The following is a 14,441-nucleotide window of genomic DNA, read 5'->3' as shown; positions in this document are numbered from 1 at the left end:
TAATTCATTAGAAGACTAATTTATCAGATATAATAATATCTGAAGAGTTAAATTAGGAAAATTATAACTTTGTAATCTGAAGATTTTCCTTGGTGCCCCGACTTCCTAGTTAATTACATTTACATGATTATTTTAATCACGTAATAATAATTACAGAGAATTGATTTGATAAAATAACAGTTAACTTTAATGATGCCAAAGACATGACAGCTACCTCTGAACCCATTTATTTTGTCATTGATAGGCTGGGCATTTACCTATTTATTCCCCGACATTGTCCAAGTTCTGATTTGTCATTATTTCTCCCTTCCTCCTCCAATGTATCCATATTGCCCACTTCCTCACCAGACAGTAGAAACAAACTATTAAAAAACTGTGCTAATTTCAATCATAAACATTTAAAAAAGGGTAGTGGACATTTACAGTAGACATTACCCAATCATAGTCTAGCTCAAAACTAATGAGACTGTATCAGTATGTAAAAAGTAACAGTAGAAAACACATTATTTTAGCAAAAAGTTAGTTTTGACTGAATATATATTTAAATATAAGTTCCAAAACAATACATTATACTATGGACCTAATAAATTACTCACATCCAGCATAAAAAAAAACAGAAACAGAATAAACTAAAATGATTTTGTATTTATTTCTGATGTAACAATTGTTCATGAAGCAAACATTGTATGTAACTTGGTGAAGGTGTGGTAGAAAGAAGCTTTCTGTTTTCCTCTCCCTCTTTCATCCGCGGTGCTCATTCAACATAGTATTTGGAGATTCCTGTGAACATCAACAGTCATAAACATGTCATTCTGAACAGCAACATCTTCTTAACAAGAATTTAGTCAGTTGGCAATTCAACAGAATTCGATCTTGTTCATGTTGATGATCGGTACAACATGAAACAGATAGCAAGATAACAAGCCATGGTATATCAGACCGTATACTACAGGTGAGTCAATATTACTTGTTTACTGTTGTAATTACGTTGGTAACCAGTTATATAGCAATAAGGCACCTTGGGGGTTTGTGGTATATGGCCAATATACCACGGCTAAGGGCTGTATCCAGGCACTCCGCATTGAGCATAACAGCCCTTATCCGTGGTATATTGTCCATATACCAGGCTAGACAAAAATACTATTGCTAGCTAGCTAACTAGCCATGCTATTTCAATGAAAATAAGCTAGCTAGCCAGCGTCAGCTTTGTAGTTGTTATGCTATGTGGAAAAAGTAGTTTTAATTTCACCCTAAATTTTTCTCACCAACGCCTTGCATTCTGTAAATTACTAATTGTAACAATTTGATCCATATTTAGAAACATCTCCTCCCTACCTGGGAAAGCGATTCATCGCAACAGGCCGGAAGTCAAACTCAATGTGCTACAATGTGGTACTTTCAGACACATGAAATGTACCTGTTACTACACAGACGTTCAGAACGTGTGCAAAGGCACAATTTCTTCTTCTTCTGAGGTTTAACGGCGGTTTGCATCCAATTTGTTGCATTACCGCCACCTACTAGACTGTAGTACAACACCCTTATTCTTTGCTTGAATTTTTTTAAATTTAAAAAAAAAAATTATTTCACCTTTATTTAACCAGGTAGGCTAGTTGAGAACAAGTTCTCATTTACAACTGCGACCTTGCCAAGATAAAGCATAGCAGTGTGAGCAGACAACACAGAGTTACACATGGAATAAACATTGCAGATTAACACTGGAGTGATAAATGATCAGATGGTCATGTACAGGTAGAGATATTGGTGTGCAAAAGAGCAGAAAAGTAAATAAATAAAAACAGTATGGGGATGAGGTAGGTGAAAATGGGTGGGCTATTTACCAATAGACTATGTACAGCTGCAGCGATCGGTTAGCTGCTCAGATAGCTGATGTTTGAAGTTGGTGAGGGAGATAAAAGTCTCCAACTTCAGCGATTTTTGCAATTGTTCCAGTCACAGGCAGCAGAGTACTGGAACGAAAGGCGGCCAAATGAGGTGTTGGCTTTAGGGATGATCAGTGAGATACACCTGCTGGAGCGCGTGCTACGGATGGGTGTTGCCATCGTGACCAGTGAACTGAGATAAGGCGGAGCTTTACCTAGCATGGACTTGTAGATGACCTGAGCCAGTGGGTCTGGCGACGAATATGTAGCGAGGGCCAGCCGACTAGAGCATACAAGTCGCAGTGGTGGGTGGTATAAGGTGCTTTAGTGACAAAACGGATGGCACTGTGATATACTGCATCCAGTTTGCTGAGTAGAGTGTTGGAAGCCATTTTGTAGATGACATCGCCGAAGTCGAGGATTGGTAGGATAGTCAGTTTTACTAGGGTAAGCTTGGCGGCGTGAGTGAAGGAGGCTTTGTTGCAGAATAGAAAGCCGACTCTTGATTTGATTTTTGATTGGAGATGTTTGATATGAGTCTGGAAGGAGAGTTTGCAGTCTAGCCAGACACCTAGGTACTTATAGATGTCCACATATTCAAGGTCGGAACCATCCAGGGTGGTGATGCTAGTCGGGCATGCGGGTGCAGGCAGCGATCGGTTGAAAAGCATGCATTTGGTTTTACTAGCGTTTAAGAGCAGTTGGAGGCCACGGAAGGAGTGTTGTATGGCATTGAAGCTTGTTTGAGGTTAGATAGCACAGTGTCCAATGACGGGCCGAAAGTATATAGAATGGTGTCGTCTGCGAGAGGTGGATCAGGGAATCGCCCGCAGCAAGAGCAACATCATTGATATATACAGAGAAAAGAGTCGGCCCGAGAATTGAACCCTGTGGCACCCCCATAGAGACTGCCAGAGGACCGGACAGCATGCCCTCCGATTTGACACACTGAACTCTGTCTGCAAAGTAATTGGTGAACCAGGCAAGGCAGTCATCCGAAAACCGAGGCTACTGAGTCTGCCGATAAGAATATGGTGATTGACAGAGTCGAAAGCCTTGGCAAGGTCGATGAAGACGGCTGCACAGTACTGTCTTTTATCGATGGCGGTTATGATATCGTTTAGTACCTTGAGTGTGGCTGAGGTGCACCCGTGACCGGCTCGAAAACCAGATTGCACAGCGGAGAAGGTACGGTGGGATTCGAGATGGTCAGTGACCTGTTTGTTGACTTGGCTTTCAAGACCTTAGATAGGCAGGGCAGGATGGATATAGGTCTGTAACAGTTTGGGTCCAGGGTGTCTCCCTTTGAAGAGGGGGATGACTGCGGCAGCTTTCCAATCCTTGGGGATCTCAGACGATATGAAAGAGAGGTTGAACAGGCTGGTAATAGGGGTTGCGACAATGGCGGCGGATAGTTTCAGAAATAGGGGTCCAGATTGTCAAGCCCAGCTGATTTGTACGGGTCCAGGTTTTGCAGCTCTTTCAGAACATCTGCTATCTGGATTTGGGTAAAGGAGAACTTGGAGAGGCTTGGGCGAGGAGCTGCCGGGGGAGGAGCTGTTGGCCGAGGTTGGAGTAGCCAGGCGGAAGGCATGGCCAGCCGTTGAGAAATGCTTATTGAAGTTTTCGATAATCATGGATTTATCGGTGGTGACCGTGTTACCTAGCCTCAGTGCAGTGGGCAGCTGGGAGGAGGTGCTCTTGTTCTCCATGGACTTCACAGTGTCCCAGAACTTTTGGAGTTGGAGCTACAGGATGCAAACTTCTGCCTGAAGAAGCTGGCCTTAGCTTTCCTGACTGACTGCGTGTATTGGTTCCGGACTTCCCTGAACAGTTGCATATCACGGGGACTATTCGATGCTATTGCAGTCCGCCACAGGATGTTTTTGTGCTGGTCGAGGGCAGTCAGGTCTGGGGTGAACCAAGGACTGTATCTGTTCTTAGTTCTGCATTTTTTGAACGGAGCATGCTTATCTAAAATGGTGAGGAAGTTACTTTTAAAGAATGACCAGGCATCCTCAACTGACGGGATGAGGTCAATGTCCTTCCAGGATACCCGGGCCAGGTCGATTAGAAAGGCCTGCTCACAGAAGTGTTTTAGGGAGCGTTTGACCGTGATGAGGGGTGGTCGTTTGACTGCGGCTCCGTAGCGGATACAGGCAATGAGGCAGTGATCGCTGAGATCCTGGTTGAAGACAGCGGAGGTGTATTTGGAGGGCCAGTTGGTCAGGATGACGTCTATGAGGGTGCCCTTGTTTACAGAGTTAGGGTTGTACCTGGTGGGTTCCTTGATGATTTGTGTGAGATTGAGGGCATCTAGCTTAGATTGTAGGACTGGCGGGGTGTTAAGCATATCCCAGTTTAGGTCACCTAACAGAACAAACTCTGAGGCTAGATGGGGGCGATCAATTCACAAATGGTGTCCAGGGCACAGCTGGGAGCTGAGGGGGTCGGTAGCAGGCGGCAACAGTGAGAGACTTATTTCTGGAGAGAGTAATTTTCAAAATTAGTAGTTCGAACTGTTTGGGTATGGACCTGGAAAGTATGACATTACTTTGCAGGCTATCTCTGCAGTAGACTGCAACTCCTCCCCTTTGGCAGATCTATCTTGACGGAAGATGTTATAGTTGGGTTAAATGTATTTATTCCTACCTCATGCCATTATCCTGAAAGAATGGGACATCGCCACCTAAACACATCTTGTAACTCTTCTGATGTCAAGTGTCGCACACCCAAATACCTCTCTGCAGCTGCCACCACAAACTCAATTTCACGTGACTTCCGATCCATCCCTGCAGTACAATTGGTAACCATTTTTCTAAATGCTAAAAATCCAATCTTACTCTGTACTGGTATGGCTCTACTCTAACCTGGAAACCTCAACCTGCCTCTCTCGCTCGGGACATTTCTGATCCCCAGCTCCATGGGCACCCCTACAATTAACACATTCCCCAATAGTACATATTCCTTTGTCTCATGCCCTTCTGAACATTTCTCACACCTTGAACCCTCCCTCCTACACACTGCTGCCACATGCCCATAAGCTTGACACCCGTAACATCGTAATGTATTTTGTACACTTTGTCGGGCAAAGACTCAACATCAAAACTCAAAAGAACAGACACAATGTATCTTCTGTTTCCCCACTCTTTCCGCATCAAACGACTAACATCAGATACACTGGAAATATTATCCCTCAGCTGGTCAACTGTTATATTTAATGCTACCCCAGTTTATCACTCCTTTCATTGGTGCCCTTTTCTTGAGAACAAAACAATGAACTTTTCTTGCCACCATTCGTTTTACTCCGAGCGCATTCTCCCTCTACCCAACAGAAACACACTTATCACTAGACCACTTCTGGTTACCCTCACTAATTCCACATGACCCAACTCTTTTTTTCACACACCGTGCAACCACAAATGGATCAGCCAAAGGGCAAGAGTCCACTTTTTCAATAAACTTCACTCCTACTGTCACAGCAGTGTTGCCAATTTAGCGACTTTGTAGCTATATTTAGCGAGTATTCAGACCCCTCTAGCGACACATTTTCAAAAAAGCGACTAGCAACAAATCTAGCGACTTTTTCTGGTTTTATTTGAGACTTTTGGAGACTGACGTGAAAGCCACATATCGTTCTTACTCTTCTCAACGAGGAGCTGCCGTGGGCCCCACCCCCGTCCCAAAGCACCCACAGTCCTTGCGCAGCGGTCCCTCCCAGATGCAGTCAGAGCAGGAGATGTTCACCCCTCTGCATCCAGACTGCAAATGAATCGCGCATGCTGGAAGCTGCCGCTGACTGATCCCGCACTGGGTTACATTAAAAAATGTAAAAACCTGAATTAGGGCCAGACTAGTTACCATAATTTTCTCACATTGCCATTGACAGTTTTTTCTATTGTCTCTTTTTGGTCCATTTAGATTGTTAATGTTGATTGTATACAAAACATTTTTTTTTTTAATGGAATGGTTAAAGATGTTAATGTTTTACTGTGACTTGTTGTAGGCTCCTAAGTGGACCATAAGGTTAAAAACCAAACCAAATTAAGAAAAATAAAAAACTAAGTAACTCTGCCAGAGTGTCTCTTTTAGGTCGCTTTTGCCAGTCCCAAGCCCCGGAAAAGGAGGAGGTTTGGAATTGGGACATTACAAAAAACAAGAATCGACAGAAGAAAGTTCATTTGTAGTTCTAAACATATTTAGTTTTTTTACTCACTTTTTGTCTCTCCCACACATTATTCCTCTCTCCTACAGCATCCATCACAATTACATGACCAATTATGCAAATTTGGTGATGACGTCATTTAGCGACTTCTAGCTACTTTAGGACAGCCAATAGCTACTTTCCTTACTGAGGAGTTGGCAACACTGTGTCACAGACTTGTGTTTTTCCTGATTCTGGGAGCATACCTCGGTCTCTGGATAACTTCACCCTCATTCACTTCAATTTCTCCAGCTCCATCTGCTTACACTTTCTACTTTAACTTTTTTCCACCATTTTTATCCGACTCAAGCTTACACCCTTCTTCCCTCCATTCCTCCTCCAGTTTCCAAGTATACGTCTCCTTATGATAATACTGCTGCCCCACTCCTGACACCCATCTCGTTCTTTCTCTAGGGACTCCATTTCCGCCGAGCATTCTCTTGGCCTGGCTTCGTTCGTTCCAAAGCGGTGGCACAATTTCACGCGTCTGAAATTACAATATTCAAACGTTCTAATCACCTGTAAATGCCCTCTGGAAAGATGTGAAGAACGCGTGTAAAAATGCCCATAACAGGCGATCAAATCAAACCACACACTGGACATGTGAAAAAATCACGTGTACAAAAAATGACATTTGACACTTGAAAAAAGTAATTACAAATTTTCACTTGCAAGTGTTTTGAAACTCGTAGCCTTCCTAACCTGACAGCCTGTCAACCCCACTCGCCATCATCAAATGGACTCAAACTAGCCACAAATTCTGACGAACTCAATCGTCATGAAACGAAAATACAGCGATGCGTTTCTCTTGGTTTAATACAAACTTTGATAAATAACGAGGAGCGCCCAAAATGTGTTTTGTGCAGGGAAGTGCTTAGTAATGTTCAAAACGAAACGTCAGGTCTTGACCAAACACCCACAGCATGACGGTAAACCCAGAACAGGGCAGAATGCGTCAGGAAACAGTGCTTCGACAGTGGAAAAGTAAGTCAATTAGCACGGCATTGTTGTCATTTTATAACAGGTGATGGTGATAAGCAGAAATAAGGGACTACTGTCTCTCATAGTAGTAGATGTGAGTTTCTCTTTCAAACAATCCCCTTGTATTCAGCTAATAGCTAGCTGATATTAGCCAAAGCAAGCTAGCTAACTACTGATAGTGCAACCCTAAGAAACAGTACAGGTGAAGATTAAACATTATCAGGCCTACTATACTGTACATATTACTCTATAAATATTGTTAAATGAGTTTAGGTTGGAACTGTTGCTAGTAAAATACAACATTTTTATTCTGGAATAAACTAATTGAAGCAAGATGCTTTTTGAGGCAAACACTCAGTTCTGGGTTGCTCATCTACAGCAGGAAGCAGTCTCCTGTCTAGACTGAGAAAGCAGTAGATGTTCTAAGCTAGTTTGGCACCACATACCTATGCGAGTCAGGGTTCTCAACCCTGGCATACTTAAAACACAAAGTACAGAAACAGACTCAATGCTGAGCATGACCTCAGGGTTGCACTGTCAAAAATGTAACCCAGAATAGACATGCTTGTTAAACTTCAAACACCCACACACCTCTCATTAGGACTGTGTGTTTAATCCAGTTTAGAATCAAATATATGTATTGTATGTTAACAGCAACAGTTCCAACCTAGACCTTTTTTTTCAACAATACTTTGTACAGTAAGATGTACAGTAGGCCTGATCATTTTTCATCTGCACTGTTACTTAGGGGTGCACTATCAAACTGAGCCTGTGTGTGTGTTCTGTTATACACCTGTGTGATGTGATCAATCAGTTTATTCCAGTTCCGAATTAAAATGACTAAACCACAGGCATTAATGGTTGGTTATGTTATTGTACACATTAAGATATTCATTACAAAGCTTAAATGTCCCACTTAACCAATACTCACTCTGCCTGTATTTAATTATCAATACATTAGCAAAAATGTATAAAAACATTTTCACTTTGTAGTTATGGGATATTGTGTATAGATGGGTGAGAGGAAAAAAAGATTTAATCAATTTCTAATTCGGTCTGTAACACGTGTGGAATAAGTCCAGGGGTTTGAATACTTTCTGAAGGCGCTGTAGCTGATGCCGCAGCCGGGGAGGACTGTATCTTTAACAAGATGGAGCACTTCGTTGCAAAGCAGAGGCTCTACTGGCGGTGTTGTTCTTCGATTATCGCTGCCCAGTCTTCAATACTCTCACACAGAACATTTTATCTGCATTCTCCCACTCTGGCCAAGAGAAAAGGATGCGAGAATGCAGGTAGCTCGTTGGCTAGCTACATTGCTTTTCAGTAATAGCTCATGTTTGCTAGCACTAGCAGCTAGCTACTTTGCTATGCTAACTGGTTGTTGTATTATCAACTTTAGTATTAACATGATGTGTAGTCAATAAATGTGTAGGTACCGGTAATTGTACTGTTGTCAGATTTGTAGAAATCAAGATGCATCATTCAAGGATTAGTAAACTAAAGCTTTCCTGTCATTCAGCTCACAGCTGGTCAAGTTGTCAGAACTCTCGCGAGATTTTCTTTTTTTTTTCAACGACGGCGAGGCAGATTCAATTGAAATTGGCGGGAATGTGTGCTTCCTAATAAGATTCAGAGAAGTAGCAACAACTCGCCATATTTTAACTATTTAGCTAACGTTAGTAACCATAGCCATTTTATTATTTTGTAATTAACTCAACTTTCTTACCACAAACTTTGTAAACATGCCTTGCTCAGAAGTGATAGACGCCGCAGAAGTTTCTCCACTGAAGAGGACAAAGCCACATGCAGTGGCAGAGAATGTGATATCGGTGCTGAAGTTCTCCAAGTTGTCTGAACATGCCACTGCTCCTACCCGGGGCTCTGCTAAAGCTGCAGGCTACGACCTGTTCAGGTGGGTCAGAGTCCGGGACATGGTCACTGGAAGTGATTTGAACGCTGTACATTTTACTGGCTTGTATTTACTTAGCTAGCTTGCTATTCACATAAGCAAGATAACGTGACTTGAATTCAATACGTTGCAGTGAGTGTATCCTGCACGTGGCTGTTTATTTTTCTGCTATCAATCAAAAGTAAAACTGTAGTTAGCAAACGACCATGCATAATGTTGTCTTCATATCAAGCTACCTAACTAGGTAGCCTAGTCTTGCTTCATGTTTATATGACCAACTTTAACCGGAGAAAAGTTGGCAAACAGTAGTGCTAGCCTGCTCCTCCTACTAACGATTGGATGGGAGGGGAGTTAGATGTAGGTCACTGCCTTTGTAAGTTAGTGACTGTAAGCCACCTGTTGATGTTTTTTCTAACAGTGCCTATGACTACAGTATTGGTCCTATGGACAAGGCTATCGTGAAGACTGACATCCAGATAGCAGTTCCTTCAGGCTGCTATGGCAGAGTGGGTGAGTAGGGGACCAGGACACAAACTTAAATGTTTTTAAAGAAAAAATGTAATTGCACCCTGGCCTACGGGTATGTGGGGGTAGGTCTCTCTGGGTATTGTTTAACTTGACAGTGAGGGAGTTATTTTACTTTGATCTGGGTTGAACCAGAAACCTACATCTCTTTTACATAAAATAAATGTTAGAAAATTCAAACTACTTTTCATTGGGAAGGCAGAAAGCAATCACTTTTGCATGGCAACTTAGAATCCTACTAATTACTACATGCTTAATTATGTCACTTGTTTTGAGAAAACATTGCAGTCAGCCAGAGCAGGACGCCTGGGAGGCAGCCCAGTTCCAAATCTAATGCAATCAACTTTCAGCTGGTGCAATACATGCCTACACAGGCATCTGGGCAAGATTAATCAAACCCCCTCATTACAACTGAAAGTGCAGGCGACTGACTGCCTACTGACAAATCACCTTGCAACATAAATAACTACTCATTGTTATTGGTAGATCAGTCAGTCACAATTTACCCACAATGCATCACATGTGATGCTCCAACACGGTCAATGGAGACTGCTTTCAGACTCATCTCGTTCAACCCCTCTTTCTCATCTGCCCTTCACTTTTCTCCAGCATAAAAATGAGTTTAGTCATATTTGATGTATTTCTCTCTTTTCACAGCACCACGGTCTGGCCTGGCTGCAAAACACTTCATCGATGTTGGGGGTGAGTTTACTTTTTGACCTTCAGATATTAATATAACATTTTTCCTAAGAGATGGGTTATAAAAATGGCAGGAAAGTGGTAACCATAGTTCTGATGGAGATTTCATGAACCCAAGTCACTCTTTGGCTGTTCTAACCCGAGTCTAGAACATAGAACTGACAGGGTACATTCATGACAGCTAGGCTAACTGGAGTGCCTGTCTCCCCCCAGCTGGAGTAGTGGATGAGGACTATAGAGGTAATGTGGGGGTGGTACTGTTCAACTTCAGCAAGGAAACCTTTGAAGGTGAGCTTTACAAATAATCATTCACATATTCACATGCCACCTTTCCCAACTCTAAGCATTGAAAGCACTTTGTATCCATGATTAAAGGGACCATCTGCAATTGGTACATCCATTATTTTATATATATATATTTTTTAACGTTAATTATATACCCTTTGCTCTTTGAAAAAAAATAACTTAAATGCCTCATCAGAAACTGAAATAACTTGTTTTACTGATTGCTCAATCCAAATGCATTTCACATTGAGATCTGTTTTCCAGTGAAACATTGTAGTGATGGTGTTGGGAAACTGGGTGACCTGTAGAGTGATGGTGTTTCTTTCTGTGTCCCAGTGAAAAAAGGGGACCGTGTGGCTCAGCTGGTGTGCGAGAGGATCTGCTACCCAGACCTACAGGAGCTAAAGGTACTTCATGCTTCTCTATAGACTGAATATGACCATTTATAGTGTTACCATACATGCTCAGACCTAGTAGTGAATTGCTGATTACAGCTTTACGATCCATTTCACACAAACCTTAAATGGAAACACCTTGTCAAGCAGTCTCATTTCATTTAAACTTGAGACTGAAATGTCGATTTTTAAGTGCATCTTATTTCTATGAGAATGAGCCTTGAGCCCTTAGGGCTGTTTTTCTCGACTCTGATCGAGCATCGTCCTGGACTTAACCTCTTCACTTTAACAATTTCCATTGAACATACTTTTGTCCCGGACTAGGCTAAATCTGTGTTTGGGAAAACTGGGCTCATTCGCATAGAAAGTCACTAAAATACCCTTCCCTCCAGTGTTGTAGTATTAACCGTGTCTTCCCTCTGTGTTTCAGAGTCTGGATGAGACCGAGCGTGGGGCTGGAGGATTTGGCTCCACAGGCAGCAACTGATACATCAACGTTGTATATAAACCAGCTTATTAGTTTTGTTCTGTTACATGTTATGTCGTTGTACAATAATTACATTGTTTAATAAAGATTGTTATTATCCCTTTGCTTCACTGTCTATGCCTGCTGATTTGGCCATTAATGGCAATGAAACATCACTGATTTTTGTGGCTGTGTTCGCAAGAGCATGGTTCTAGAGATGCCGGTGTTGCAGGTTCAATTCCAACTGGGGGAAACCTATATGACAATGTCGGCTATGCCCACCGGCTTTGTATAGAATTCTATGTAAGTCTGTACCCTGAATGACCACTAAGTGGTGATGTTAAACCATTTATTTTCATAGTTCGAGGGAGTTTCCCTGTCTTAGGGACCAAACCCTTCACACAGGCTCATATTACATGTTAGATCTGTTAACTGTAGAATCAGAAGGCTAATGTGAACCACACCAGGGAGGAGTTTCACTGAGAAATAGAGTTCCAGGCTGACTAACTTGCAGATGCATGCCAGATCTTACAACGCCTGGATAGGTATTTTGTCTCAGCTAACCACGTTCTAGCAATCTGTCGATTAGCATTCTCAGTGACGTGGCACGCAACCATTGGTTGACGCATGCAATGTCTGAGAAGGGGAATATGACCCTTGCCTTCTAGATGCAGTCATTGGGTTGTGTTGAACTGGATATGGTGGCTGTGGTTCAGTAGTCTTTGTTTTATATCGTCTCTGGAATTCCAATAGCTTCCTTCCCTCATCCTTTCATTAGGCAGAGATGATGCTAGGTAGAAGCAGGAATCATTGTGGAGAGGAGATGTCACCAGTCCTTTCAGCTGTCAGTAATGAAAGGAACCAAGGAAAGGTAGACTCTTAGGGCAGCAGGTAGCCTAGCGGTTAAGAGCATTGGACCAGTAAACAAAAGGTTCATCAATGGTTCACATCTCTGAGTGGACTAGGTGAAAAAAGAAATTCAACCATGTCTGTATCCTAGAGCAAGGTGATTGCATCTGCTAAATGAGAAATGTAATTTAAGCATACACTAAAAATAATGGTCAATGAATGTGCATTAAAAGTGCTTTTTAGTCCAGGATTAGGCTTAATCTGTGTCTGGGAATTTGGCCCTTAAAGTGGTTAAAATACATCCCATAAATAGCATAATCCGCAAAGAGAGGAAGTGAAGTTGGGAGACAGGGACAATAATGAAACCTTTTAAACAAAAAAACAAGTTTTTATTGTGACTTTACAACTAAACCCTCACTGATGTGACAGAGCGACAGACGGATGAGTCTGCGGCTGGTCTGATTGACTTCGCTACGGAGCACTGATTGACAGAGCGAAAAGTGTGTGGCCGCGTCGACCTCAGTGCATAATCATGAAGGCACAGGTTTGGCATCATCAGAACGGTGTATGTTTTGAGTGTGTTTGAGGGCGTGTGTGTGTATTTGTGTTGTGTGTTTGCGAGTGTGTGTGTTTTTAATGTGTGTGTGTATACAGTTTATCAAAGGAAGTAGTAGGTCATTATAAGCACCATTACACCCCCTCCTCTCAGGGGCGTTCTCTAGTTTACAAAAGGCTTCATAGATTAACATTCTAAACATGGCATTGATTACAGTATAAACACACTTCATTTACATGTGGTATAGAGAGCAGACAGGCTGTTACTTTGGTTTTGGTTGAAAAGAAGACGTCTGACATCTTATTAAAAGGACAGTAGACAGACAGCTACTGTGTGTTGAGTATTACAGTGCATTCATAAGTCTATGTGGATTTGTTACTAGCACCAGTAAATATGTGTAATGCTGAAGTCTAGTCAGTGGGGAAGATGAAGAAGCATAGTTATGATGAGGAAGAGGGGTCCTTCTAGCTAAAGACTTTAGCTACGGTTCAATTCCCTACCCTTCTCCCCTCAGGGATTTGAAAGGAATGGACTGGTTTACCTAATATGGTGGAAACTCTCCTTAGCAGCCATTGCTTTGTGAACCATGAAGGGGGAGTGAGCAAGTGCACACTTCAGGGAGAAGGGTGGAGAATCTGAACACTGCCTTTCACTTCCACCTCTGCCAAGCTGTGAACACTCAGCATCAGTGACTTCTGCACTCTGCTACTCAGTCCAAATCCACCGCTAGCCCCTACCTCCTACCCCATACTCCCTAGCTACCCTCATGGTCTTGGGGGTAGGGGCTATGGGTGGATATGGCATTTGCCTTACATGTCCCACAAAAGAGTGGCAGATTCCACATATCATCATACAAAACCTATTTCATATAAACCTTTTTCATTAAAAAAAAAAAAAAAACATTCAAACCAGAGCTTCCTGCACAGAGCAGTTTAGAGTGGTTATTGTTGTGTCATTGTCATGTCTTCATTCCATGTCATTCTCATTCTCTAAGCCTTTCTTCAGACAGCCATACTGTAGCCAGTGGGTTAGGCCTACACTGTAGCACTAAAGGTTGTATCTATGATATGTAGAATCATCTTTGGGAATCAAACAACGCAATCCCCCCTCCCCCCACCCACCCATTAGTCTCTTTGGTGTTGAGATTGTCCCAAGCTCTCTCTTAGAGTAGGTAGAAGTTGCCCATAACCACTGACCCAGGGTCAGATCTTCTCTCCCCATCCTAATGGTTGAGATATGGATCAAGGGTAAATTAATCTGTTCCTAGACCAGTGTTTACAGGCAGACACTCCCCACCCACCCAGCCCAGACCAGCCACCCCAGTCAGTCCTGTAGTGTAGGTTAATGCAGGACTATCTGCACCCTCATGGTGAGTGTGTCTCCCAGCTGGCCTGTGAGGTAGTCTTTATCGTTGCTGTCCTCCAGCGCTGCCAGCTCCTTCTTCCTGTACACGGCCACACTACTGATCTGCAGGAAGTAGGCTCCAGGGGGGAGGGACTTCCTCTTGGACAGGTGCAGGTAGCTAAGCCCCTCCCTCTGGCTGATCTTGAAGTAGCCCAGTTCGTTGCCGTAGTCGATGGAGTAGCGCACGTGGTTGTTGAGTGTGGACAGGGCCGGGGTGAACTCCAGGATGTGGTCTCGGCTGGACAGGCCGGACATGTTCAGGTTGAACAGCAGGGTGTCCTCAAT

At 42.8% G+C, this 14,441-nt stretch overlaps 2 protein-coding genes and 2 long non-coding RNA genes across 5 annotated transcripts; 2 read left to right on the top strand and 2 right to left on the bottom strand.

Annotated features, from left to right (window-relative positions):
• Positions 1–630: 630 nt before the first annotated feature.
• LOC121845206 lies at positions 631–1,551 on the bottom strand. The gene is made up of 2 exons (XR_006082431.1): positions 1,336–1,551; positions 631–780 (listed from the first exon to the last, which is right to left on the bottom strand). It is a non-coding gene; the product is annotated as an uncharacterized LOC121845206 (long non-coding RNA).
• Positions 706–1,557, top strand: LOC121845207. Its single transcript, XR_006082432.1, has 2 exons — positions 706–952; positions 1,319–1,557. It is a non-coding gene; the product is annotated as an uncharacterized LOC121845207 (long non-coding RNA).
• A 5,255-nt stretch (positions 1,558–6,812) lies between these two features.
• On the top strand, positions 6,813–11,473 carry dut (deoxyuridine triphosphatase). Of its 2 annotated transcripts, none has more exons than XM_042316066.1 (7): positions 6,813–7,071; positions 8,824–8,980; positions 9,396–9,487; positions 10,160–10,204; positions 10,415–10,489; positions 10,823–10,893; positions 11,312–11,473. In XM_042316066.1, exons 1-7 carry the CDS (start codon positions 7,011–7,013, stop codon positions 11,366–11,368), a joined length of 558 nt encoding a protein of 185 aa, XP_042172000.1. In that variant the 5' UTR covers positions 6,813–7,010; the 3' UTR covers positions 11,369–11,473. The 2 variants fall into 2 exon arrangements, with proteins under 2 accessions (XP_042172000.1, XP_042171999.1); XM_042316065.1 differs by lacking the exon at positions 6,813–7,071 and adding an exon at positions 8,169–8,360.
• Positions 11,474–12,563: 1,090 nt separating this feature from the next.
• Positions 12,564–14,429, bottom strand: fbn1 (fibrillin 1). The gene has a single exon (XM_042316067.1). It carries the CDS (start codon positions 14,409–14,411, stop codon positions 14,094–14,096), a length of 318 nt encoding a protein of 105 aa, XP_042172001.1. The 5' UTR covers positions 14,412–14,429; the 3' UTR covers positions 12,564–14,093.
• Between the last annotated feature and the right edge of the window lie 12 nt (positions 14,430–14,441).

This window comes from Oncorhynchus tshawytscha, unplaced genomic scaffold (assembly GCF_018296145.1).
Source record: "Oncorhynchus tshawytscha isolate Ot180627B unplaced genomic scaffold, Otsh_v2.0 Un_contig_3056_pilon_pilon, whole genome shotgun sequence".
In the NCBI taxonomy this organism is placed as follows: Eukaryota; Metazoa; Chordata; class Actinopteri; order Salmoniformes; family Salmonidae; genus Oncorhynchus; species Oncorhynchus tshawytscha.
This window is presented reverse-complemented; position numbering and strand designations above follow the sequence as displayed.

Bases quoted from the DNA above. Each gene is read 5' to 3' on its own strand.
- dut (XM_042316065.1), top strand. From the start codon at position 8,219: ATGGAGCACTTCGTTGCAAAGCAGAGGCTCTACTGGCGGTGTTGTTCT. The intron at 9,488-10,159 runs GTGAGTAGGGGA...CTCTTTTCACAG, and splicing joins AGGCTGCTATGGCAGAGTGG to CACCACGGTCTGGCCTGGCT. The intron at 10,894-11,311 runs GTACTTCATGCT...TCTGTGTTTCAG, and splicing joins CAGACCTACAGGAGCTAAAG to AGTCTGGATGAGACCGAGCG.
- fbn1 (XM_042316067.1), bottom strand. From the start codon at position 14,411: ATGTCCGGCCTGTCCAGCCGAGACCACATCCTGGAGTTCACCCCGGCC.